Consider the following 25,576-nt stretch of genomic DNA (forward strand, 5'->3'; position numbering starts at 1 on the left):
GAGTTGTTATAAATTGCTGCTATCCCAAGCTACGAAATATTATTGTGTTTCAAATGTGGCATATTTAATTCGAACAAGACCATGTCGATATACTCCATTTTTTTTTTTTTTTTTTTGTCAAATGATAACCAGGGAAATGGTCAATCCATAATAGCCAATATCATATCAAGGTTGCAATTTCCTTCATAAAAGACCTACTGCCACGGCCGGCAGGGTTCATTAGAAAATTATTGTTTGGAAATTTTTTTTACGTTTTGCATGAACACATGTTCCAAACACTTTTTTATCTCGTATACATCAAATCGTTACAGTATATTTTCCTACAAAAAATCCTAAAAATAGCAATCCAAACAGGTGTAGCATATTTTTTTGTGATGCATAAGAAGATCGATTGAGAGTTGTAAAATGCGTCGAAGGAATAACCGGATTTAGTTGACATCCCAATAAGTAGACAGTGACGGAAAATCAAACTGCTTGCCAAATGTCACGAACATAGCTAAAAAACTTGTTCAACAACACTTTGTTATTTGTCATTTGCAGGCAATATAGCAAGAAAACATGGCCTAAGTGTTAAATTGGTCAAATTTGTCAATTGCAGAAAGCCAATAAAAATTCATGAAGAATTATTATTATTAATTAAGCACCAAGTTAGACAAATTCAGCATTTTTTTTCTTTAAATTTGTGCTGCTTAATTACGTAATATTAAAAATTGAATTTTACCAAATGCTGAATATAACTATTTGGCCACCCAACGAGGACTCACATTTTAAATTTACAAGACTGACCACGAAGTCAACTTAATTAGGATTTCTTACTTGGGTTCACTTTGCAAAGCATAAAGCTAAGTCCAACTTGTAATACCTTCACTAGTTGGATTTAACTATTAACAATTTAACATCCTATTGTTTTCTGTTTCAAGTCAGACCATAACTTCAATCTATAAATGCCGTCTCTCATTACATTACTTTGCACCACAAGAACTAGCTCAAGTCTAAACCCTTCTTGAAACATCCCAAACGCCAAATTAAGGCATCATGGCACCTATCACTTGTAATTATGAGGTCGCCTCCTCTGTCCCTCCTGCAAGATTGTTCAAGGCCTTCATCCTTGATGACAACCTCATTCCCAAGATCTTTCCACAGGCCATCAAGAGCGTCGAGATCATTGAAGGAGATGGAGGTGTTGGAACCATTAAATTGATTACTTTTGGCGAAGGTTTGTTAGTTCTATGCAGGCACTTAATCATTTTCATAGTTTTCCCGGCCATCGAATATTTATCATTCTACGTAATAGTAAATCATTTATGCACATCGTTTTTGTAGTACATGCATAAAAACTAATGATAAACTTTATATCTAATCAGGTTGCCATATTAAGAGTGCTAAGCACAGAGTCGATGGACTTGATAAGAACAACTTCACCTACACCTATACTGTAACTGAAAGCGATGCCTTCAGTGCTGAGCTTGAGAAGATCACCTGTGTCATCAAAATCGAAGCCTCCGCTGATGGAGGGTCTATCTGCAAAACCAGCAGCACATACCACATCAAGGATAGCGTCCAGGTTACAGAAGAACAAGCTGAGGCAGGGAAAGAGAAAATTAAGTCAGCAAAAGAGAGGGCCTTGGCCATGTTCAAGGCTGTCGAGACCTACCTCCAGGCAAATCCTGATGCCTACAACTGATTAATGTACTGCCAACTCCTCCAGAGTCAATCTGATACTTGTATGTTATGGTTTGATGGTGCTGTTTTGTCTGAATGCTTTTTGGAGTCTTGTATGTTTGGTTCAACTATATATTCGCAGTTAAGGCTCAGAATAAAATGCTGCTTGTATTTTCTTGTGAGACTAAATGAATCTTGTTTGAAACTGTGGTTCCATTGTTGTCCCGAAAAGCAATTTTGGTCTCATTTCATCATCCGATCTTATGAAAGGGATGCAATTTTGGTCTCATTTCATCATCCGATCTTATATATATATATAACCATGTAATATAAATGTAACTATTTTCAACTGAAAAAAGATAAAAGTTATGTTAACATACTTTGAAATTTCAACATCTTTTCTTATAAGTAAATTGATCTCTACGCTCTTTCATGGAACTAAATTCATATTGAATCACTGCTAAATTTTTCAGCAACTTCCTTTTCTATAGACACAGTTAAACAATCATTCAAGAAATTATCTTCCATTTTGTTTTGGAGCTTTGTCTTGATTATTTTTATAATTGAAAATGTCCGTTCTGTAATTGCAGTTGATACAGGAAGAGTAAGAACAAGTCTAATCAATCTATCAATAAGAGAATATGTCATTGATTTTTTTGTCTTCACCAAGCCTTAACATAACTCATGAATACCAAATAATTCTTGCAATTCAGGATGATTTGGAATGCCGACCTCAAAATGTTGAAGTTCTATTCTTAGACGTACTAGTTCTTGCTCCATAAAATCATTCGGATAGAACTTCTCTGCAAGTTGACAAATATCATCAATCTTGAACAGCATAAATCCATTTCTAGGATCTAAAACAGTGCTCAAAACAAGCAATTCCATGGTATGATCATTTCTTGCAATTGATAATCAATTGTTGCAAGAAACATATCCACTCGATAATAATGCTCCACACTAATCTCATCATGATGATTTCGAGATCTACCACGTCTTGCAATATATTGAGCATTCATATCCGGGATATCAATTTGATGTTGCTCACAAAATAATTTAACTTTCACCAAGAAATCATCCCATCCCGAATCTTGAAAATTCTTCAGTAGCTTTGTTGTGCTTGAGACAAGATGCATTGCATTCAAAATATCTTGAGATTTACATTGCAATGCTATATAAAGAAGATGAGTAATTTTCATAATGTCTTTCCATAATGTATTTGTATATGGGCCAATAAAATAATTATTTTTGTTTTAGCCCATTAACAATTATGAATTGGGTCTTTTTATTCTAATACATCACATTGGGTCAATTTACTATGGAACATCAAATTATATGTTTAATTTTTGAAAGTTAAATAATTAGAGCAATACAAAATAAATAACTTTTTTTGAAGAAAAAATTAATTCAAAGATGACTAATTCATATATATATATATATATATATATATATATATATATATATATCAACTCTCATAATATAAACTAAAATTGTAAAAATTTAGGGGGGGCCAATTTTATTTTACACGCATATTTACATATTATGAATTAAAATTTTCAAAACTTAGGGGGGCCATGGCCCTCCTCTGCCCCCCTTTGCTCCATCATTGCATATTTGCTTTTATACTATGGTTTACTATTTCAAACAAAGGGATGCTACTAGGGATAGATTAAAGCAGGGGCACAACAACGAATGGTGAGGTTCAAACGCACCCTTAATTAGTTTATTTATAATGTAAATTTCGTTGAGGTTCCCATGAGTAGACAGCTACAGTTTATTTATAATGCCGCTGGCCATATATGGCAAGAAATTCAAGTTTAACCCATTATGGCTGGCAGCTGGTAACTTTTAACTTCTTATTACATCACAATAATGTGCGGATATAATCTGTTCATGACAATCTAATGCCAGCTGGATTTCCATAATACTCCATTAGTTTACCCATAATTTGGATGTCGCTATTAATGTGAAAACAAATTCCTCTGTTAAGGGAATGGTTGTCTCATGTTTCACATAGCCAAGGTTTAGTGTTTCATTCTCCACATCAGCATAACACACTCTGTCTATTTGTTGTAGGACAAATTTTAGAATGTTATAACCAGGTATGGTCCTTTTGGCCAAGGATTTTGCAATTCATTGCTATTCAGATGAAAAATGGTTGCAGTTCAAGTCGCATACTATTTCATGTCTATGCCTATTTTGTTAAAGAACATAAACATGTCCTAGTCTAGCAACCAACAGTATATGTTAACATTATCTTTTATGTTGCTGCCCAATCACATCAATGAATTACTGGGTTGCTTCAACTCCACTATTTTGGTAATTCTAGTTGTCAATTTGAAGTTTTCTCAATTGTTTCTTAAAATCCAGTGTATAACACAACCACAATATTGTAACAATGGAGGGGTGGTAAAAAACTTACATGTAGATCTAACTTCTAAAGTTGATGATAATTTTTCTTTTTCCAAGTGCAATCAACGTAGGAAATACAGCAACATGATTAAGTAAATAAGATCATAGCATATGTCCAAATGGTACATTATTTTTTAAGCCTTAGGGATCAACCTCATTTGCAACCTACATCCCATGCCTATTTTTTTTTTTTCAACCTACATCCCATGCCTAAAAGTTATGAATTATGATCCCAAATGAATGGTTGTCCATTTTTTTTTCATTTTTTTTCCTAACTCTTTTGGATTTTTGTATATTCTGTTAGCAGTTGACTATGTATCGAAATGGGTAGAAGCAAAGGCTACCCGAACTAATGATTCTCAAGTTGTTGTAGGATTTCTCAAATCCCACATTTTTAGTAGGTTCGGGGTGCCGAGAGCCATCATCAGTGATCAAGGTACCCATTTCTGCAATCGTACCATTGCAGCTCTCATGAGAAAATATGGAGTGCACCATCGTGTGAGTACAACATATCATTCTCAGACCAATGGGCAAGCTGAAGTCTCCAATCGAGAGATCAAGAGCATATTGGAGAAAACGGTTAACCCCAACCGTAAGGATTGGAGCTGGCGATTAGATGATGCTTTGTGGGCATATCGAACGGCGTATAAAACGCCCATTGGAATGTCCCCATATAAGTTGGTGTTTGGTAAGATGTGTCATTTACCTGTGGCTATTGAGCATCGTGCATTCTGGGCAGTCAAGCAATGCAATTTGCATGCGGATAGAGATGGCAAAGAGAGAAAGCTCCAACTCCAGGAGTTGGAGGAAATTCGTCTTGAAGCATATGACAATGCACGTTTGTACAAAGAGCGTACTAAGCAGTTTCATGACCGCCTATTGCGTGCGAAACACTTTTCTCCAGGACAAAAGGTACTCTTGTTCAATTCACGGTTGAAATTCATGCCAGGTAAGTTAAAATCTCGTTGGATTGGACCATATGTGGTAGTCAATGTTTTTTCCCAATGGTGTGGTTGAAATCCAGAGTTTAGAGACTAATAAGAGTTTTACAGTTAATGGTCATCGTTTAAAACCGTTTGTTGATGTTTCAGACATTGGCACTGTGGAAGAGGTACACTTGATAGATCATATCTATGCCTAATTGCTCACTATGGAGTCGTCTAGCCAAAGACGTTAAAGAAAGGCGCTTCTTGGGAGGCAACCCAAGGCCTCCATTTTTTGTTATAGTTCTCTTTCGTTTTTTGTTGATTTTTGGTTGTTTTGTTTCATTGCCAGTGTTTTTGGTGTTGGGCAGGAGACTTGGATTTACAAGGCATGCCCACGCCCTATAAGTGATGCTCTTGAACATCGTAGAAATGCATGGGCAGAAGACTCTGCCTTATAAGGCGTGGTCACGCCTTACAGCAACGCTGCCAGTCCCTGACACCTCCTCTATCATAGTGTTTTGCTGCAGTTTTATTCATTCAGGGAAGGTTTTTTTTTGCTCCCTTCACTTGATTTCAACTTTTCGTTCTTATATTGAGGACAATGTAGAGTTTAGGTGTGGGGGGGAGTAGTCTAGTTTTTCCTTCTTATTGCTTTCTTTCTTCCAAAAAAAAAAAAAAAAAATCTTTACCATGCCTTTTGGATTTTTATGGTTAGCCCTGATAAGCAATGGCTAGATTTTCAAATTTAACTATTGTTACGGTTTTAGATGATAATATGTTAAGTATGATATGGTAACATTTTAGGATGTCTCTCTGGTAAATATTTGAGATTTTGTGACTCTTGCAATTTCTTTTGGTTAACTTTTCTAGGCATTGTAAATATTTTTCTGACATTTTTGTGTGAACTGGTTCAACTATTAATCTTAGTTCTCCATGTTAAGGAAATGAAGCAGGCTTGCATGGTTTTAATTTTACTTGGGTGTTTATTTGTGAATAACATTCGGCTATACTCCGCTGGTTATCATTGACTAGTAACCGGGGGTCTTCACCTAAAGTATCGATTTTCGCGTCAAAAAGCAGCGATAACTATGAGCATGTGGTCTTTAAGCGGTTAAAGTTGAGTAACCGGGCTCCTTCATTGGAGAGATGTCGGAGTTCGCGTCAAAAGACTTGAATGGCTCAAGACTTAGCACTTCCTTCAAGAAAAAAAAAAGTATACGAGCATGAAAGTATGTGAATAATTGTATTGCCTGCGGATCCATGAGTCTTTATGTTGAGATTTTGCTTAATAGTTAGACCAGTTATTAAAGAATGTTGGTTGGATATTTTCTATTCTTAGATTAGTTAGTCTGGATTTGAAAGAGTCATTGGTTTTAAAAGCTAGTTGGAGAGTTATCTCGTAAAATTTGTCATTAGTACTTGACAGTTATCTAAATCATACATTGGCAATAGTTGCTTTGATTAATAGCCATTGTTTTGAATTCAACTGCTGCAAAAATGTTTGCTCGCTGGGTTGTGTATTTAAAGTTTGAAACGCTTGAGGACAAGCATTATCTTGGTGTGGGGGAATTTGATAGGGATATAATTATGCATTTTATTTGTGGTTATTTGGTCTTAATTTTGGCAGTTTAGTATGCAAAGTATTGGATTTCTGCTCATAATTAGTATTTGTGTTAATTACAGGCAATTAGTGTTGAAAGTGACAAAAGGGAGGCAAAATCTAGAAGACTCTTGCTTCTAAGGCGTGCCCACGCCAGATAACGCGGAGCTGCGTGATAAGGACGGAGTATGCGATCCTACTCCTTGGAGGCTACCGCAATTCTTGGAAAGTGATGGTAGCTACGTGGGATCAGGAAGTTTTTCCAAAGAGGACTTTTGGCAACAATCCAATGAGGGAATTAAGGAAATAATTCGTTTGAGAAACAACTTCTTATTTTGGCTAGCAAAAAGGACGGCAGGCAGCACTACAAATTGGGGGGATTGCAATAGACTAGGGGATCTTTTGATTCTTTTGTTTTTTTTCCTTTTACTTCTCCACGCAAGCTTTAGACAAGCGGCCGCACCCTTTTACTTCTTCATAGACAAAATTACTTGGAAGCTTGGAATCGCATAATGATTATGCAGCAAGGCTAGTTCTTTTATCTAGTTGAGAAATAAATCAAGGATTGGAGCACCATAACTGTGAGATCGTTTACTGTGATTGTTTTTTTTTTTTGTCAACACAAGGGTGTCCGGGTCAATCCTTACGGGGCACGACTAATCCCCTGCGGTCCGGGCCCGGCACCCCAACCCGACTCGAAAGCAATAAGTGCGCGGAGGAATCCAGTGGAGCGGAGACTCGAACTTGGGACCTTAAGGGTCACCGGTGAGAGGCGCTACCGCTGGACCATTCACAGGGCGATGTACTGTGATTGTGAATTAACGCTTTTGGAAGAAATAAAGTCATTGTCAAACACTCTATCCTGCACATCACAGAGAGACAGACAGACAACTATGGCGACCAAACTGATGGCGACACAATAAAGTAGCTCTGGGTGTTGCTAAGAAGCGACAGAAATCTTTTAGGATGGCCTTAGCAAGATGCAGTTTAGAAATTAGTATAAAACACAGGTAAATTCTGTAGTGTATTCAGCTAATCCAAGACAGGTGTGAAAATGTAAAGAATATGGCAAAGAAACAGGCACGTGGAAAGGTAAAGAATATGACAAAGAAGCTGACATGTACAGAGGATGAAGGGAATATTTCTACAAAAGCAAGCGGTGACCTATAAACCCGTTGGGGGATGGGAAAATGTTGCGTACTGCAGAAGTTGGAAATGTATTGGAGTGTGACGGAATTAACATAAATATAATGAGCCTACGAATAAAACACTGAAAAGGAAGCATAAGCAGTACTAAACACAGCCATACTTGGCTTTGTAGCAACATATGGTCATTATTGAATAACAAGTTGAGAGCCTTTAAGAAGTGAAACTTAAGAAAATAAATGTTTGAAATATTAAGTTTTTTAATTATCTAATTTATTTTGATTATAGACGTTCTAATATATAGTCATTTGGAGGACTCCTAATGCTGAAGTACTGAATCCTTTTTGGACTTTTAATAAATTTGAGTTATTTTTCTTTTGATTTCTCACTTTTCTAACAACTTTTATCTAATCTACTAAATTTGAATTATTAAAATTGATTTTAGTTGTTATATTAGTAAAATATTAACATTTGTGAAAACTGGGTTCGTGGGAAGACAGATTATTGTCTGTTTCACATTTAATTGAATACAAATATTTCTATTTTACATAAAGAGTCCAAGGTTGAGGAACAGTGAATTCCAATTGATTCTCCCGATTATGGGCATTACATCAACAAAATACTATCTATTTATGGGTATTTTATTCTGAATCATTACATTTATGTAAAATACATAAATATTTATAACTAAAATTGAAAAACTGTTATACTAATATTTTTACGAAAGAAAAATTGGATGTCCTGTATTTAACATAAACTGATTTTTGTGAAAGTAAAAAACATATTGCCCATAACATACCTCCTCTTTATGATTTTTTTGCATTACATCAACAAAATACTAGTTATTTATGGGCATTTTACTATGAATCATTACATTTATGTAAAATACATAAATGTTTGTAACTAAAATTGAAAATGTGTTACACTAATATTTTTATGAAAGGGAAACAAGTAAATTTTGTATTTAACAAATTTTAAATATGTGAAAGGAAAAAAGTTTTGCCCATAACATACCAACTCTTTATGAGTTTTTTGCATTACATAAACAAAATACTAACTATTTATGGGTATTTTACTCTGAATAATTACATTTATGTAAAATACATAAATATTTGTAACTAAAATTGAAAAAGTATTATACTTATATTTTTACGAAAGGAAAACTAGTAGATTTTGTATTTAACAAATTTTAAATATGTGAAAGTAAAAAAGATTGCGCCGATAACATACCAGCTTTTTATGGATTTTTTTGCATTACATCAACAAAATACTAGCTATTTATGGATATTTTATTTTGAATCACTACATTTATGTAAATGTTTGTAACTAAAATTGAAAAAGTTATACACTTATATTTTTACAAAAGAGAAATTGGTAAAATTTGTATTTACCATAAATTAAATATGTTAAAGCAATATTAAAGGTGATTTTATTAGTTACTTAATTTGTTGATAAGAAACAAGGTTTCTTTTGCAAAATTTGTTCATTGGATTTTTCCAAATAATTAGGATATAAAGGTAAATTTTCGCAATCTTTTGTTAGCAATAGAGTCCAATTTCCTTATAGGCAGTGACGAAGCCAAGATTTTTTCCATGGAGGGAGGGCCAAAATGATTGACAAATAAAATTATTTTAATATATTATGTTCAAAATAATTTTCATCTATTTAAATATATGGCATCCTAAAATATCAAATATTAACTTTAATTATAAAGGTATGTCTATTTAATAAATATGTAATATAGTCATAACTAAAATTAAGACAAAAAATAACATTTGATTAAATATCTTATCGGAAAAAATACACTTTTCATCCTCAAAGTTTGGGTGGTTGGCCAATTTTATCCTCAAAGTTTCACCCCAAAATTGCATCCTCAAAGTTTCGTAATTTTGGCCAATTAAGTACAATTGACGAGAAATGAAGAATTGATCGTTAGAACCAATGATTTTATCCAACAAAAAATGGGTAAAACCGAATGGAGCCATTTTTAATGGAATAATTACAACGGACAAAAAACTCAATTCTTCTCCTTCTTCTCTCCACCTTTCTGCAATCCCAAAATTTTTTTGCCAATCTCTAAAGTTTTAACGACCGTTATACAACTTTCAAAACAAATAAATTCATTCTAAATTTTTATTTGGAATTATTTCATAAATCAAATCGTGGTCACTTTCCGTAAATATCACTTTTCCATAAAAGACTAACTCTTTATGCCTTTTCTCCATTATAAGAACAGAGTACCCATTTTTTCATAATTAAATTTATTTATCGAATAAAATAAAAATAAATCCGTTTTCTAATAAAAAACCAGCTCTTTATGGCTTTCCTCCATAATAAGAACAGAGTACCCATTTTCTCATAAATAAATTTATTTATTAGATAAAAAAAATTAAATCTATTTTTCAATAAAAGACCAATTCTTTATGATTTTCCTCCATTATAAGAATAGAGTAACCATTTTTTCATAAATAAATTTATTTATCGGATAAAATAAAAATAAACCCGTTTTTTAATAAAAGAAATCAGCTTTTTATAACTTTCCTCCATTTTAAGAACAGAGTACCCATTTTTTCATAAACAAATTTATTTATCAGATAAAATAAAAATAAACCCGTTTTTCAATAAAACACTAGCTCTTTATGACTTTCCTCCATTATAAAAACAGAGTACTCATTTTGAAGGCAAAAAGGAATTTGTTTATCGGATAAAATAAAAATAAACTCATTTTTCAATAAAACACCAGCTCTTTATGGCTTTTCTCCATTATAAGAAAAGAGTACCCATTTTGTCATAAACAAATTTATTTATCGAATAAAATAAAAATATACCCATTTTTCAATAAAACAACAGCTTTTTATGGCTTTCCTTCATTTTAAGAAAAAAAAAACACGGTTCTATAGGCATACAAGAGAGAAGGTTATTGTGTAAAGTTCTTATAGGAGAGGCTACGGTGCATGGACATACAACAAATGGAGGAGCCGACGGTGCAAGGATTCAGTGATTTGAATTAGCTGCTGCTGGATTAATTTAGATTATCATTAACAAACTCAATTATTTAGTCCGTCTAACTTAGAGAGAAAATAGGTGACAGTTGGATGGTGTTCCGATAATGATAAGACTGGCGCCAGTGATTCTTGTTGGAGAAGATGCATCACTTGTACCTGTCTGTTCAGTCGGACGCTACTTCCACAGGTATTGAACGGTGTTGCTTCGATGGTGGCCCACCTCTCAATGTGATTTTCAATGGTATAAGATTTGCACAGTACATGTAGAAAATTGTCATGGCCCCTGTTCCTACACATGTGTGTAGGGGCGGTAATTGTCATGGATTGCTTACAACTTATTCCCTCCAAACCTTTTCTTATAATGGAGTTCCTGATTTTATCCAAGTAATAAATTACTTCGGTGAAAAAAGGAAAAATAAAAAATTTATGGAGGAAAGTCACAAAGAGCTGGTGTTTTATTGGAAACCATCGACCCCTTACCAAAGACGATCAAATGCAATTAAATGATTTTCTTGCAAGAAAGTTGCCGAAAGCAGCTTTGTGACTGTAGTTGCTACTTTTTTTTCAATCATTTTTTTAGCAAGAGGTATCATTAATGTCAATATTGAGATATAGCAAAATTTGTATACGAAATAACAAACCAATTTGTCATTACAAATACAAAACGAGCAACAATATATTACAACCAATACTATCAACAGTACAAAGCACAAAGATACTCAAATCAAATCCTAATTAGGCTTTAATATGTACAACCAAAATTGCTAGGGATAACAAATGCTAAGATAGACCCTGTGCCGGTATACAATGAGTATCATGTTTGCATTAATTGGCAAAGTCCACAATCGAAGTAGCTTGTAAGAGCTTCATAGCCAGGTTTACTACAATCCACCATCAACCTACAGAGTCCAATGGAAAAAAAATTATTAAACAGAAATTTACATTGGTAGTTAGATAAATTAAACCTGCATTAGCCTACATATATCAACTAAGACATTAATCCTCATATTGTTGTATGAAAAGAAATGAAAATGAGGGACTTTAAAAGAAATGCTAAGGATCACTTTTATTAACCACAAGTACAAAATATGAACTGAATTTCAAACTACAAGTTGATAGCATGTACTTAAGATGAATAAATCATTATGACCCCAATTGACATGAAACCAATTGTAAAGTAACGCCAAGGCTGTTTCCTTTAACACAAAAATAGTAAATGCATTCACCCATTGCAGCTCATTCAAAATTGAGAAGTAGCTAAGCAAGCGTAACATTTGGACTTGGAAAGCATGAAATGAACTTGGAACAAGGAATTAGATTTTACTGCCAACAAGGCTTCCAAGGTGCAAATAGCCAATGAGATCCTTTTTTTCTAATCCTTATTATTTTTGTCCAGTATGTTCACTTAAAAGAAAACTATATTCTATTTACTAGATCTTTAGTTAAGAAATAAACAAAAAATTAAATCATCAAAAAGCAAAAAGACGAAAGGCATTAAAACTTACACAAACATTCAGGAGGAGGAGAAGTTATCACCTAAGAGAATCACATGCAGCGCAATGAAAGCATTAGAATTAGCCCAAAGGAAGGGAAAAAATATGCTTCACGAATGGTCCTACAACACCGAAACACAAAACAATAGATAATGATGAACCACCACAAACCAATCCAAAGACAAGCAAAATCACCTATACCATCAATCCTAATCACCAACCGGAGTAGAAAATCATCCAAAATTTCAGTTAAGTCACCAAATAAATAAGGCTTAAATCTTAGAACATGTCATAATTAGTGTTTAGCATTCAAAAATTGTGTAAGATACAGGGGGTTTGGAACAACAAAAGGGGACAACTAGGGCTGGGCAACAAGAGGTACAGAGGAATGGGAGCGAGAGTGGTAAAGAGAAAAGATTGAACAATACGACAAAGTAGGGGAAAAATCAAATCATGGAAGGAAGAATTCTAGTATGAAAATATGTTGGAGATCACCTGAAATCTTAGATCTGAAATTTTGACGGGCCGTTTTCATTTTGCCTTCCTATAAGACCCCTTTCTCTACTCCAACTGAGATGCCCATTCACTCTAATCCACTGAAGAAGAAGTCTACAATTTCAAAAAGTTTATCTTGTGATTGTTAAATTGACCAAAAATGCAAGAAAAAGGCAATTGACAAAACAGAGATGAAAATAACATATTAAAAAACCTACACCATCGCTTTTCCTTGAAATCTGCCATTGCATCGGAAGGGTCTTTAAAGTGTGTCCATGATTGTATAAATTCAGATTTGGATGCTAGAGAGGAAGAGGGGAACCATATGTCTACGGGAAACTGAAAATTGATAGAAAGGAAAAGAGAGATAGAAGGAGAAAGGTGCAGGGGAGGTTGCGATTGAACTTTCGAGGGCTCTGATCTGAGAACAATATTTGGGAAAATAGCCTTGCAAGTATGGAAGGCTTGGAATTCATGTGGTGCTAGGCTTGACAAGTGCTGTGCCGGGAATGGTTAAAAAATTTTCAATGCGTGGCTCTGCTAAAAATTGAAAGGGAGCCAAATTTTGAAATTTTCACAAACAAGCACCCATGATTTCTCACCAATAACATAGAAACTTTGGCCCACTAGAATCAGTATTTGGAGGGAAGCTTTCCCGCGCTCCTTTTGGCAAGAATTTTAAGCGAGAAAAGTCCTTGCCCTCGCAGAGTATATATTGGCTCCAGTATTTGGTGAGGTATTGTCCTTTTCCTTGCTATAAGCCTCTTAAGAGCGTCAAACTTTCTACTTTTTGCTAAAGTTGTTGTCGCTAATACCCTTTTTTGTTGTAGTGAACGGAGAAAACCATAAAGAACTGGTGTTTTATTGAAAAATATATTTATTTTTTCATGCGATAAATAAATTTATTTATGAAAAATGGGTACTCTGTCTTATAATAGAGGAAAACTATAAAGAGCTTGTGTTTTATTGAAAAACTGGTTCATTTTTATTTTATTCGATAAATAATATTTTTTTTAGAAAAATGGGTACTATATTCTTATAATGGAGGAAAGTCATAAAGAACTGGTTTTTTATTGAAAAAAAGTTTATTTTTATTTTATTCGATAAACAAATTTGTTTATGACAAAATGGATACTCTTTTCTTATAAGGGAGGAAATCCATAAAGAGCTGATGTTTTATTGAGAAACGGGTTCATTTTTATTTTTTCGATAAATAAATTTATTTATGGGAAAATGTGTACACGGTTCTTATAATAGAGGAAAGGCATAAAGAGTTAGGATTTTATTGAAAATGATTTATTTTTATTTTATCTGATAAATAATTTTTTTTAGGAAAATGGGTATTCTATTCGTATAATAGAGAAAAATCATAAAGAGTTTATTTTTTTTATTGAAAAATGGGTTTATTACAATTTTATTCCAGCCAACTGTGACCCATTTTCCCACTAACCTGAGTTAGACGGACTAAATCATTGAGTTTGTTAACCACAGTCAAAATTAACACAGAACCAGCTGACTCAAATCACTCAATCCTTTATGGCTTATACCAAATGAATACTAGGAAGCTTATTTGAAATAACAATAAAATATTTTATAAATGATTAAAATTTAGTACATTAGTTAGTAAGTACTCGTAACATAATTATATAATGCATGATTATATGTATAATTTAATATTCTTTTGCACTTATATATTTTAAAATATTTTGTGAAAAATATTTTGACCTTTCACATAACCTTAGAAAATAATAAAATTTTATCGTATTATAAAATAATATTTTTATCTTATTATATTCATAGGTGTTCAGTTATAAAAATTGTGATATAGAAACAAGTGATATTCTACATGTAACTAGGAAGATTTGTTGTTATTGTTATCTAAACTTTCCAATTTTTCAAAAATTGAAAATGATTACAAACTTACTTTTCTACAATTAGTATAATTTGTTAATTAGCCAAAATTCTAGCAAAAGGCAAGCAAATGCAACTTGTAATCAATCCATTCTGATGCATGTAAAAATAAGGTAGCATTGTGCAAATAAATAAAAAAAATCCACTTTATATAGTTCGTTATGACAACCAGGCTTATCCCCACTTTTGTTTGAGTTTTGATTACAATGGATATAACCTATTCCCTCCAAACCCCAAATTTTGAATTGTAACATTCAACCAAAACATGCTCAAACTCTCAGGCTCGGTCATACAAGGACAACTAGTGTGAATATCCGTGCTACGCACGGTACTTACATTATTAAAATAAATTAAAAAATTATACCATTTTAATTTGAAAAAAGTTAAAAAAAATTATACCAACATAATTAAAATTTAAGATTTGTCTAACAATAGTACAAAGTATGACAAAAACTATAAATCATTCAAGAATTGTGTTTTTGCGGAAGATGGATCTTAAAATAATAATAATAATTTATATTAGAAAATGAATAATATATGGATAGAAATAAATGTAATTGCATGTTTTATTTGATTTTAAAATGAAATACTTACCAACATTATGCATTCGATTTGATAATCTTGTATAAAGGTGTGAACATTTTTTACACCAATCAACTTTTAGTATGAAAACTAATATTGATGGTTTAATTAATTCTATTGAATTTTGAAGAATTCGTACTACAAAAAAAGTTCAGCAAGACCTGTATTTTTTTTTGAAGTGAACTTACTGAATCTTTTTAAAATATTTCATTAGGATCACTATGGTGTGAGATTCGCTTTGTGATTAGTTATTTTTTTTTCTTTGTAATCTTGTAGGTTTGAAATTAAGATACCATTGAAATCAATAATGGAACCAATGGGGGCTAATGGAGGTCATAGCCCTCCTCCTCAAGTTTTAAAAATTTTAATTCATATTATATAAATATTTGTGTAAAATAAAACAGGTCCTCCAAATTTATTATAATTTTAGTTTATATTATGAGAATATATATAAGTATATATGTGTGCGTGTGTGTATGAAATAACTACATTTGGGTGGGATCATCATAGTGTAAAATTCATTTTGTGATCAGTTATTTTCTCTTTTGTAATCTTGCAGGTTTGGAACTAAGCAATTTGTTTGGATAGAGTGTTATTTACAATATTATTTGAAATAATTATGATAGTACTTTTTGTGATATGATGTATGTGAGATAAAAATATGGATTGAAAAATGTGTTTATGATGTAAGCAAAATATTATTTGAAAAAATCTGCTATCCAAACACTCCCAAACTAATAGGGGCTAATTGGGGCCATAGGTCCCTTCTTCCCAAAGTTTCAAAAATTTTAATTCATATTGTGTAAATATTTGTGTAAAAAAAAGTTAGCCCTCCTAATTTTTTTATAATTTTAGTTTATATTATGATAATATATATATATATATATATAGATATATGTATGCGTGTGTGTGTGAATTAACTACCTTTGAATTAATTTTTTATTAAAAATTATTTATTTTTTAATCCCTTTATAATTTGTAAATGATTGTGAGAGTAAACTATATTATGACAATAAAATACGTTGAATTGTGAAAATTGTAATTTAAACAAGCTACTAAATTTTGGATATTTGACTTTTGTAGTTGCGAATTTCTTAAATTAACGATTAGTTATTACTATCAGTGATATGATAAGTGTCAGTAATAAATGTGAGATGTGAATTAAAATTTGCAGATATCATTTTACAGGGGTGGTTATTATCAGTCAGTTAAAGTTTAGGAGTTTGAATTTAATAGGGTAGTGGAAAAAACGTGAGGGAAATGTGGGAAAAATATGAGCATGATTATAGGATTTGTAGGAGCAGTTACATGATTAGTTAAGAGATAAACATTTTTTAATTATAAAAATGTAAAAATCTATTAAAATAGCATTCAAACTTTTGACAATTTTGGAAGCTCCTTATCCAAAACCCCCCTCAGCAATACATATAGATATATACTAAACGATAGTTATGGTAGCGAAATAGTTTTACCTAATATAACATGTTGTTGTACTTTTAGCGATCATTTGATTTATTGTTGAACCTATTCACCTAAATAGAATAACACCTAAAATTATGGAAGTAAGTTTCCTATCTAAAATAGTAAGTTAAGCCTAATAAATTAGTAACTTTTATACCTCAAAAGGTAAATTGGAATAAATATTAAACTTAATTTTTAAATAAATAGATTACTACTTTATATCCCAAACTTACTTTTAAAAGAGTAAGTTTAGTTCAAATAACAGTAAGTTTTTATACATAAATAGTAATTCTTACTAATAACATGGTAATAAAAATGATTAAGGATCAAAATTTACCATTTTTTGGAATACATGTACAATTTTTACATTAAAACCTTATCTCAAAGTAGTATTAGGAAGTTTATTTGAAATAAAGATAAGATGTTTTATTAATGATTAAAATTTAGTACCTTAGTTAGTAAGTACTCATAATATACCTGTATAATAAATAACTATGGGTATAATTTAACAAACAAGATTTACGGGTCTTATTTAAAATAAAGGAATAGTTTATTCATTATAAATTTAATGCTTAAATTTATTAAATTTTTCATTTTATATGCTTACAGTGTTTAAGTTCTCTGCCAAGTTTCGCGCCTTTTTTGCTGCCCTTATTTTCACTTACGACCCTCTCACTTTGACAGTTGCTTATTTTAGATACTTCACATTTCACCTTTACACTTTGGAATCCCCTCAACTTTTCCTATCCCTTTTCCACTTAACTTCAATGCCCAACAAGTCCAACACACTTTCCCTACCATTTGTGGCCACAATCATACCGCAGCAACTTTCCACTCCTCTTCTCTGACTCCTAAACATACCGCAGCAACATCCACATTAGTTCATTCTTGTGCTTCCCTATTTGTTATTGGTGTCATTCTTTATCTTGGCACTTCTGTTTTATTATGTTGCTATCTGCGTTTAGTCATTTTGTGGGACATGACTCTTTGACTTGAGCATTTTAATAAATTTGGCTACTAGGTGGAACTTGAGTCAGAGGTAGGGGTGAGCAGATTCAGTTCGTACCGAATTCATAATCGATTTCAAATTCAATTCGGTAATTTGAAATCGGGTATTTGGTAATTCGGTATCAATTCGATACATACCGAATTCTAATATGGTATAAAATAGGTAACGAGATTATGAATTTGGTAATAACCGATTTCGAATTCAAAATTCGGTAATTGAAATCGGGTACCGCATTACCGCATTCGAATACCAAATTGATATATAAAATTATATAATATATAGATAAATGCTATTTAGTATTAGTATATACTACTAATACTTTATTATATTATATAGGTAAATGCTATTAATAATAATTAGTAAATGATAATTATCATCATTTAGGTAAAATAATGAGTACCTGGGTTTGGTGAAGCCAAGAAATAATGAGAAAGTAACTAGCTGGTCCACGCACGTTGTTTGTATTGGCGGTAGGGTCGTGCAGTACGGTTTGAGTTTTGGAAATTGTGTATTCGGATGAAAAATTGGTTTTGACTTATTTATTGATATTTTCCCCTACAACTACGGACTACCCCACCATGATGGGCTTTTTTTTTACGCTGAGTCTACGGGCTTAACCACTGGGCCAATGGCTCAGTGGCCACCAGGGAGGGACTTAAGTCCCTCCTTGGGCTGTTGGTGAGGGTTCAAACCTCACCAGTATCGAAAAAAATCTAAGAGTTGTGTCATAGCACTCCCTTGGTTTAGTTGGGTCTGTATACCCACTAGCCCCTACAACAGCCTGCTTAGGCTCCCCCTGCCCCTAGATTAGGATAGAGTAGGTTATACAAATATATCGTTGCTGACAAAAAAAAAAAAAAAGAGTCTACGGGCTTGTTTGGAAGGCCTGTTTTTTACCAAGTTTTTATTATACTAGTTTTTTAACAACTTGTGCTACAGGAACCCCAAAAATTTATCAAAGTTTTTAACCTACACACTTAAAATATCCAAAACACAAAAAAAAAAAAAAAAATCCCCTTCCCCTTTTCTTCTTCTTCCTCCCCCACCACAACCTCCGTCGCCGGCTCCGGCGCCGATTTCCGGTGCCGGTGCCGGTCTTCTTTTTTTTTTCCCCTTTTTTTCCCTCTGTCCCTCTTCCCCCCTTGCCATCCTCCCCTCTTGTCTTTTTTTTTCTCTCTGCATCTCCCCCATTTCCTCTCCGACCTCTCAGTGAAAAAAAAATAAAGAAAAGAAAGATGGTGAGAAGTGGGAAGGGGAACAGGGGAGTAACGGGGAAGGGGGAGGAGGAAGAAGAAGAAGAAAAAAAGAAAAAGGAAAGAAAGAAAAAGAAAGAGAAAAAGAAAAAGAAATAAAAAAAAGGAAAAAAAAGTTTTTCACTTTACAAAAACTTCTACAAAATTTTTTCAAAAACTTCTACAGTGCACTACAGTAAAGTTTTAGACAAACTCCAAAAAAGCTCAGGTTCCAAACAGGCTATTTTCCCTTAAAATGGAGGACCATGAAAGTGACAAAGCTAAACAATTAAACAAATGGTCACATGCCGTAGACCCCAAATAATAATAATTCATTCGTACAATCCAGGAGTGGACCACTTTGTCATAAAACATGGGACCAGGAGTCTTAGGACAACGAAAGCAGCATCGCTAAACAATAAGACAAATACTTTCATCCCGTGGGCCACAAACAATAATTCATATTTCACACAGCCCAATATGAATAGTCACCTGCATCATACGGACCCAGACCAATAATCATAAACGTCGCACCAAACCTCTTACTATCAACGAGTGGCTGAAACTTGAAGAGCTACCATCGCCTTGAGTCTTGTTCAGGCGCAGAGATTTGAAAATGTACATTTCATTTATTTTCATGGACCCGCCAGTGGGCATGAAAGTTGCCATGAAACTTGGATGCTATTCTATTAATTGCCATGGAATGGAAGTTACTTGGGATTTTGACTTGGGACCTTTCTTAATTCAATGCTTTGCTGAGGCCTACAGACCTGTTTCCGATCTGACTCATAGGCAACTTGGATCAATTGGTGCTGGAACAACTCCAGGACGGGTATACAAGGGAAAGAAAATGCCCAAGAGAAAGATTAGGAAGCTGAAAATTATCATAACTCGAAATCGTTTGGATGGTTGGTGATAGGCTCCAAATATAGATTGGGGGGTGGAAGGAATTCAACCACTGATCTGCCAGTTTTGTTACCCTTGCTTGCATGAACGAGTATCTATGCATTGTAGTCCGTCCTAAAGTTACCTTCAACAAATATTCAAATATTTCTACCAAAATCTAGTTTTGGGCCTGCGGCAATAGAGAAGATTAGCATAGAAATAGGTAGGAATTCATGTTTCTACATTTTATTTGTTTAGCACATGTCTATTAGTATTTTGTTTTAAGATTCTAGTTTAAATTGGTACCATGAATAGATGAGGGTTATTTTATTTTATTTTATTGTTTGAATTGTTATTTTTAGAAATTTTTATATTAAAAAAAGTATCACAATAATTTGATATATATAAAATAAAAACAGTGATCGTAAAGAGAGAGAGAGAGAGTCGTAAACGTGTAGTGTACTTGCTACGTTATACATCTTAAAGTCATAAATCTTTCCTTTTTGACAAGTCAAAAATGTGCGTGACAGATAGGATAGGAGGGCCCTCTACATTTTTTAGCAATAATTGAAGGTCCAAGAAGAAAAGAATCAAAAGAAAGAGAAACATGTGGTGCTTGTCTTTCTACGAATCTTTTCCAATCTTTTCAGCTTTCCAGTGGACAAGAAAGAAATTCAATTATATAACCATTGGCATTTTCTAGTTTCAGCTCATCCTCTTCAACAGAGTAGAGAGCACGGTCCACCTCTCTTTCAGCTACGTTACCAGCAGCATAGCCACATTTATCGTAGCTTCAAAAGATTTGAGAAAGTAGTCTATGGAAACCAACATGAGATATCCCGAGATCATATCAGCTCTTCCCAAAAGAGAACGCAGAGGTCCCTCCTCGGACTTCTATGAATACCAAGGTTTTTGGTTCCCTTTAGTCTACTTAGAAGCAACCATCACTCTCCAGGAACATTTCAAGGCTAATCCCGAGGACATCTTTTTGTGCACCTGTGTCAAAACAGGTACCACATGGCTCAAGGCCTTGGCTTTTTCCATCTTAACGAGAGATCGTTTTATGCAATCCCCAAACCCTCTGCTTAATACCGTTCCGCATGAATGCTTTCCACATATGGAAGTTGATCTTGGCGACGATCCTTCGTACAGAACACCCCAGCTCCCCCTTCTAGCCACCCATATCCCTTATACATCCTTGCCAAAATCTATACTAGAATCAGGATGTAAGATTATTTACATATGTAGGGAACCAAAGGACACGTTCACTTCATATTGGCATATGTTACAAACATTGAAACATCTCTCTGCGGGGCCAGATGCAAGGGAACCGGCTCCTTCCCTGGAGGAGGAATTAGAGCTGTTCTGCCAGGGCAAGTCTGGATTTGGACCTTACTGGGACCATGTCTTGGGGTTCTGGAGAGCTAGCATTGAAAGGCCCGAGACTGTGCTGTTCTTGAAGTATGAAGAGCTGAAGAAAGATGAACTTTTTTACGTGAAGAAATTGGCTGAGTTCATGGGGAAGCCATTTTCCCAGGAGGAAGAGATTGAAGGTGTCCCCGAGAAAATAATAGGAATGTGCAGCTTCAGAAATTTGAGCAATTTGGAGGTGAACAAGAGTGGTTTTTTTCAGAAAGCTCGGGTGTATAACAATTCATTTTTCAGGAAAGGAGTTGTTGGCGATTGGAAGAATCTTTTAACCGAAGATATGAAAGTGATGATAGATTACACCACAGAACAAAAGCTGCAGTTTTCAGGCTTCACATTTGGTTCATCTTCAGAACAGGAAACCGAAGGCAAAAGCATGGTTCAAGGACTCGGCCGAGACCGAGACTGAAACGAGCTTCCTGATCCGATATCGGGACGAGATGATTTTGAGATAATGAATCGTCGAAAACTCGGTCGAGACGTCTCCAAAACGGATAGAAATGCCCTAGTGGCCCCGAGTCTTTTCGAATCAGGTCAAAATTTTATTATTTTTGCTAATTTTTAAATTATTTTTAAATTATTTTTAAAATATTAAATATTTCAAAAATTTGTATTTTGTCAAAATCGCGACTGATATATAGAGATCGATGTGAAATAATTTGAGCCGCCACCGCAACCGCGACCACAACTTTGAACCATGGGCAAAAGTGATGGCATGGAATATTGTTCTTGATTTTTGTTTCCTATAATAATACTACTTCTTTATATTTGAATATATAAATAGCATCATCATCTTTTTCATTTTGGAACTCATACTCACTGTCACTAAATCTATCATAGTCACCTGACTCCTTGCCATCTTCATCTTGTTCCTCAATCTCTTGATTTCTCCATCCATTTGACCAGTGACTGTACCTAGGGATGGCAACGGGTGTGAAGGCTCGCGGGGGTCTATTGGGACAGGGTTTGGGGCAGGGAAGTATACTCGTTTGGAAAAAAAAGATATATATATAATGATATTATCAATTATACTACTAATTATACATATCTATTAATAAAAATTATTAATTATTTATACTAAATTTATTAATACATTTATATTAAATTCCTAACTACACTTAATACAATCACATTTTTTTCTAAAAAAACACAATAATAATTTAGTGATTGTATTTGTATCAAAAGTAAAAACTTGATTGTTTTAGTTATATTTGTTTTATCATATTAGATTGTATTCAACTAACTTTTGTTTAATTATTTTTATGAGTTTCAATTGTGAAGTTACAATGAATAATAATTTGGTAATATGTTAATATTTTAGTACTTGATTATTTGCTCAAATTTAATTATAATGAAATTATATAATAAATTTTTTTTAACCAACGGGGCGGGGCAGGGCAAGCGGGGGGTGGGTGACGGGGCGGGGGCAGGAGGAATTAATAGGCAATGGGGTGGGGGGTGGGGGAGGGATCCCCCGCCCCATTGCCACCCCCAACTGTACCAACAATTGTTCAGTCAAGAGGTCGATGACGGAATTTGATACCCATTTAAAAGGATCTTGAGTTAGTTTCTTGTTTGAAAGACAAGTTTTTTGCCAAGTTTATCTGTTACAAGTTTTTTAAAAACTTTAGCTACAGTAATCTCAAAAAAATTTTCAAAAATTTTAAACTATAAATTTCAAAATATTTAAAAAAAAAACAAACTTCAAAAATTTTTTTAAAAACTTCTACAATAAGATACAGTAAAGTTTTAGACAAACACCCAAAAAATTTACTTGCCAAATGGGGTTCTAGTCTTGTGAATGGAGAAAACAACCTTGAAGAGTTCAAAAGTGCTTGATTCTGGATTAATCATCAAGACATTGAAAGGTTTACACCCCAAAAAAATAAAAGGGAAAAAGTGAGCATCAGACCAAACATGTTGGAACCACGTCAAAGGGACCAAAAGGGATGCCCAAAAGTTGCAGGAAAGTTCCCTTCGACAAGGGAGAATGACGTCCTCTATAAATATTAAATACCGGCGGGCGTCGTTTACCCGTTAACTATTGAAGTTTCGTCGCCCGTCGCTTGACCATTTTGTCGTGGCGGCGGCGGTAACGAGCTTCTTTGCCTGCTGAATTCAGTGTTGCCAAGTCCTTTTTAGCGCTCAAGTCCTCCTAGTTTTTTTTGGCTGATGGAAGGCTTCAATTTGTACGTTTTTCATTTAGCTACGCTTTTTCAGCTTACATTCTTCATTCAAGCCCGTGAGATCTCCAACCTACCAAAATTACTATCTCCTGCCGTTTTGTTGAGATCATTAATAGAGCCTTTAAATTGAATAGCACCTTCAACACTTAACAAGAAGGAAAAACACGAGAAAACAGCACTATGACAAAACAAGAGCGTCAAACACAATTCTTTGTATTAATCCAAACAACTAAAACCAAATTTGTATCATATAATCGCCTCAATTTGTACATATTAAAGGAATGTTAAATTTGTTTACACAAGTAGATTCTAAAATACGCAACACAACAATTTTAAAGTTTTTATGATCTTTTCCATACATATTGCTTGCATGCATGCGTGCATTTAGACACCCAGTATAATTCAACATTTACAACCGGTAGAAAAAAGACTAGTTCTACTTCAAACTCCGACGTATGTACATATACATATACGATCATGTGTGTGTGTGTGTGTGTGTTTATAAGCTCTTTTTACCTTTTTAGCTAGTATTCAATGTTTTTATTGTTTAAATTTCATAAATTAAATTATATTACGTACTTCATGCAATAATTTGCTTCTACTATTCCAAATTGAGCATCTTCATTTGGTTTATTGAAATATTATGAAATAATCCCATTTCACATTCATAAAATTTTCAAACTTGAAGTAAATAGCATTACGTACGCCTAATTGGAAAACATAATACATACTTAAACACATATCTGCTTCCCAATTTTTTCCTTGCGCTGTTCTGCTTCAACTCTTACCAACAACTTAGCTGTTAGCTAGGGTGATTTAAAGATTCTAATAACTTCAAGCTTAGTGAGTTTTAAATAAAATTATGAGATACAAAGTAATAACAATTGATAACTTTAGCGTGCAAAGCGTCCAAAATCCTGTAATTAAAGCTGTTAAAAAAAAGTACGGAGGATCGATGCAAAAATTTTATAGGTTAAATTAGTAATTTACTATGTACGTCCCTGTGTTTTCATCTATCTATTACTATGTAAGTCCCTATGGATTGACATGTAAGAGGGCATTGATAGTACGTGCCAATTGTTAAGCTGTCATAGCTATGTTAATGGATGGATGGTGGCATGTATTTGAAGAGGGGCAACAAACAGGGAATAAGGTTATGCTATCTAGGAATTTTATTAAAATTGCATGTTAACATTGTTAAAATTTTAACAGTCATCATCAATTGACTAACGAAGAGGGTGTACCGTACCTGTTCTATATTTTTTAGTTTGAGGGACCTTTATTTATAGTTTTGCCAAATCTCTGGAATCAGATGGTAGTAGTTTGGTTAAACTTCAGGGAAAGTAATTATGATTAACCCAAAAATAAACAAACCAGTGGTGGCAGCAGTCTCATGCATCTATCTAGCGGTAAATCATGTAGTACCTAGCACTTGTGCTTCATTCCCATTCTACATTTGCTTCTTCTTTTTTGGCCTGAATCATTAAACCCCTCAAATGTTTGATTGCCATTTGTACTGTCCCCCCTTGACTAATGGTTTTGCACTAATTGTTTAGCCATAAGATATCAACAACCTCAAAGTAACAATTAGTAGAAACAATGCTTAAAAAGAAGATCTTTTATTTTTTTTTTCTCTTTTAGAAGAATGCCCTTAAAAAAGAATTATTGGAACCACTTTAAAAAATTACACGCCCATTGAAGTCTATTGTAGAATTTAAAATAAAATCATTTCATGTACCAAAAAAAGAAAAACATAAAATAATTATCAAAAGGAATACCATGTAGTTTTCACAACACAAAATTTTTCTATCAAAATATTCAAATGTCCATGACATGCGTATGAGAGATGTTTTTGTCACATTTGAATCTCACATCCACTTGTTGATGTTAATTTGAGGAGAAACATTTTTAACAACAACAAAGTTTCGAATTTAATCAACATGGTGAGATTTTTGTTTTTTAATCAGCATGTCCTGAGGGTGCGTTCGATAAAACTAAAATCTGAAATTTGAATCCGTTAAGTTATTCAATCGTTAAGTCTTAAATCGGATACATTTGAGTGTATATCACATTAAGTGATAAGTGAATGAATTATCACTTATTTTTGGAAGCAAGTTTTGCTTACGAAATTCAGTGCTACTAA

The 25,576-nt window shown here is 33.5% G+C and overlaps 3 protein-coding genes and 1 long non-coding RNA gene across 6 annotated transcripts; 3 read left to right on the forward strand and 1 right to left on the reverse strand.

The window, feature by feature from the left end:
* The first annotated feature begins 967 nt into the window (after nucleotides 1-967).
* On the forward strand, nucleotides 968-1,867 carry LOC113709219 (major allergen Pru ar 1). Its single transcript, XM_027231926.2, has 2 exons — nucleotides 968-1,216; nucleotides 1,365-1,867. Exons 1-2 carry the CDS (start codon nucleotides 1,036-1,038, stop codon nucleotides 1,682-1,684), a joined length of 501 nt encoding a protein of 166 aa, XP_027087727.1. The 5' UTR covers nucleotides 968-1,035; the 3' UTR covers nucleotides 1,685-1,867.
* A 2,678-nt stretch (nucleotides 1,868-4,545) lies between these two features.
* LOC140014707 (uncharacterized) lies at nucleotides 4,546-5,458 on the forward strand. The gene is made up of 3 exons (XM_072065805.1): nucleotides 4,546-4,986; nucleotides 5,099-5,185; nucleotides 5,369-5,458. The coding sequence occupies exons 1-3, from the start codon at nucleotides 4,546-4,548 to the stop codon at nucleotides 5,456-5,458; spliced, it is 618 nt and encodes a 205-aa protein (XP_071921906.1).
* A 5,885-nt stretch (nucleotides 5,459-11,343) lies between these two features.
* Nucleotides 11,344-13,417, reverse strand: LOC113709580 (uncharacterized). 3 transcript variants are annotated; one of them, XR_011821512.1, is made up of 4 exons: nucleotides 12,958-13,417; nucleotides 12,740-12,853; nucleotides 12,257-12,366; nucleotides 11,344-11,650 (listed from the first exon to the last, which is right to left on the reverse strand). It is a non-coding gene; the product is annotated as an uncharacterized lncRNA (long non-coding RNA). The 3 variants fall into 3 exon arrangements; XR_011821513.1 differs by having other exon boundaries at nucleotides 12,257-12,287; nucleotides 12,958-13,412; XR_003452738.2 differs by lacking the exon at nucleotides 12,257-12,366 and having other exon boundaries at nucleotides 12,958-13,402.
* Nucleotides 13,418-20,518: 7,101 nt separating this feature from the next.
* Nucleotides 20,519-22,048, forward strand: LOC113710251 (flavonol sulfotransferase-like). The gene has a single exon (XM_027233154.2). The coding sequence runs from the start codon at nucleotides 20,637-20,639 to the stop codon at nucleotides 21,654-21,656; it is 1,020 nt and encodes a 339-aa protein (XP_027088955.1). The 5' UTR covers nucleotides 20,519-20,636; the 3' UTR covers nucleotides 21,657-22,048.
* The last annotated feature ends 3,528 nt before the right edge of the window (nucleotides 22,049-25,576 follow it).

The sequence above is a fragment of the Coffea arabica genome, chromosome 9e (assembly GCF_036785885.1).
Source record: "Coffea arabica cultivar ET-39 chromosome 9e, Coffea Arabica ET-39 HiFi, whole genome shotgun sequence".
Taxonomy (NCBI): domain Eukaryota; kingdom Viridiplantae; phylum Streptophyta; class Magnoliopsida; order Gentianales; family Rubiaceae; genus Coffea; species Coffea arabica.

What these genes read in the sequence shown, in the direction of transcription:
- LOC140014707 (XM_072065805.1), top strand. Translation starts at nt 4,546, where the DNA reads ATGAGAAAATATGGAGTGCACCATCGTGTGAGTACAACATATCATTCT. An exon ending in ACTTTTCTCCAGGACAAAAG is followed by an intron (nt 4,987 to 5,098) that starts GTACTCTTGTTC and finishes GTTGAAATCCAG; the next exon opens with AGTTTAGAGACTAATAAGAG. An exon ending in ACATTGGCACTGTGGAAGAG is followed by an intron (nt 5,186 to 5,368) that starts GTACACTTGATA and finishes GGTGTTGGGCAG; the next exon opens with GAGACTTGGATTTACAAGGC.
- LOC113709219 (XM_027231926.2), top strand. Translation starts at nt 1,036, where the DNA reads ATGGCACCTATCACTTGTAATTATGAGGTCGCCTCCTCTGTCCCTCCT. An exon ending in ATTGATTACTTTTGGCGAAG is followed by an intron (nt 1,217 to 1,364) that starts GTTTGTTAGTTC and finishes ATATCTAATCAG; the next exon opens with GTTGCCATATTAAGAGTGCT.
- LOC113710251 (XM_027233154.2), top strand. Translation starts at nt 20,637, where the DNA reads ATGGAAACCAACATGAGATATCCCGAGATCATATCAGCTCTTCCCAAA.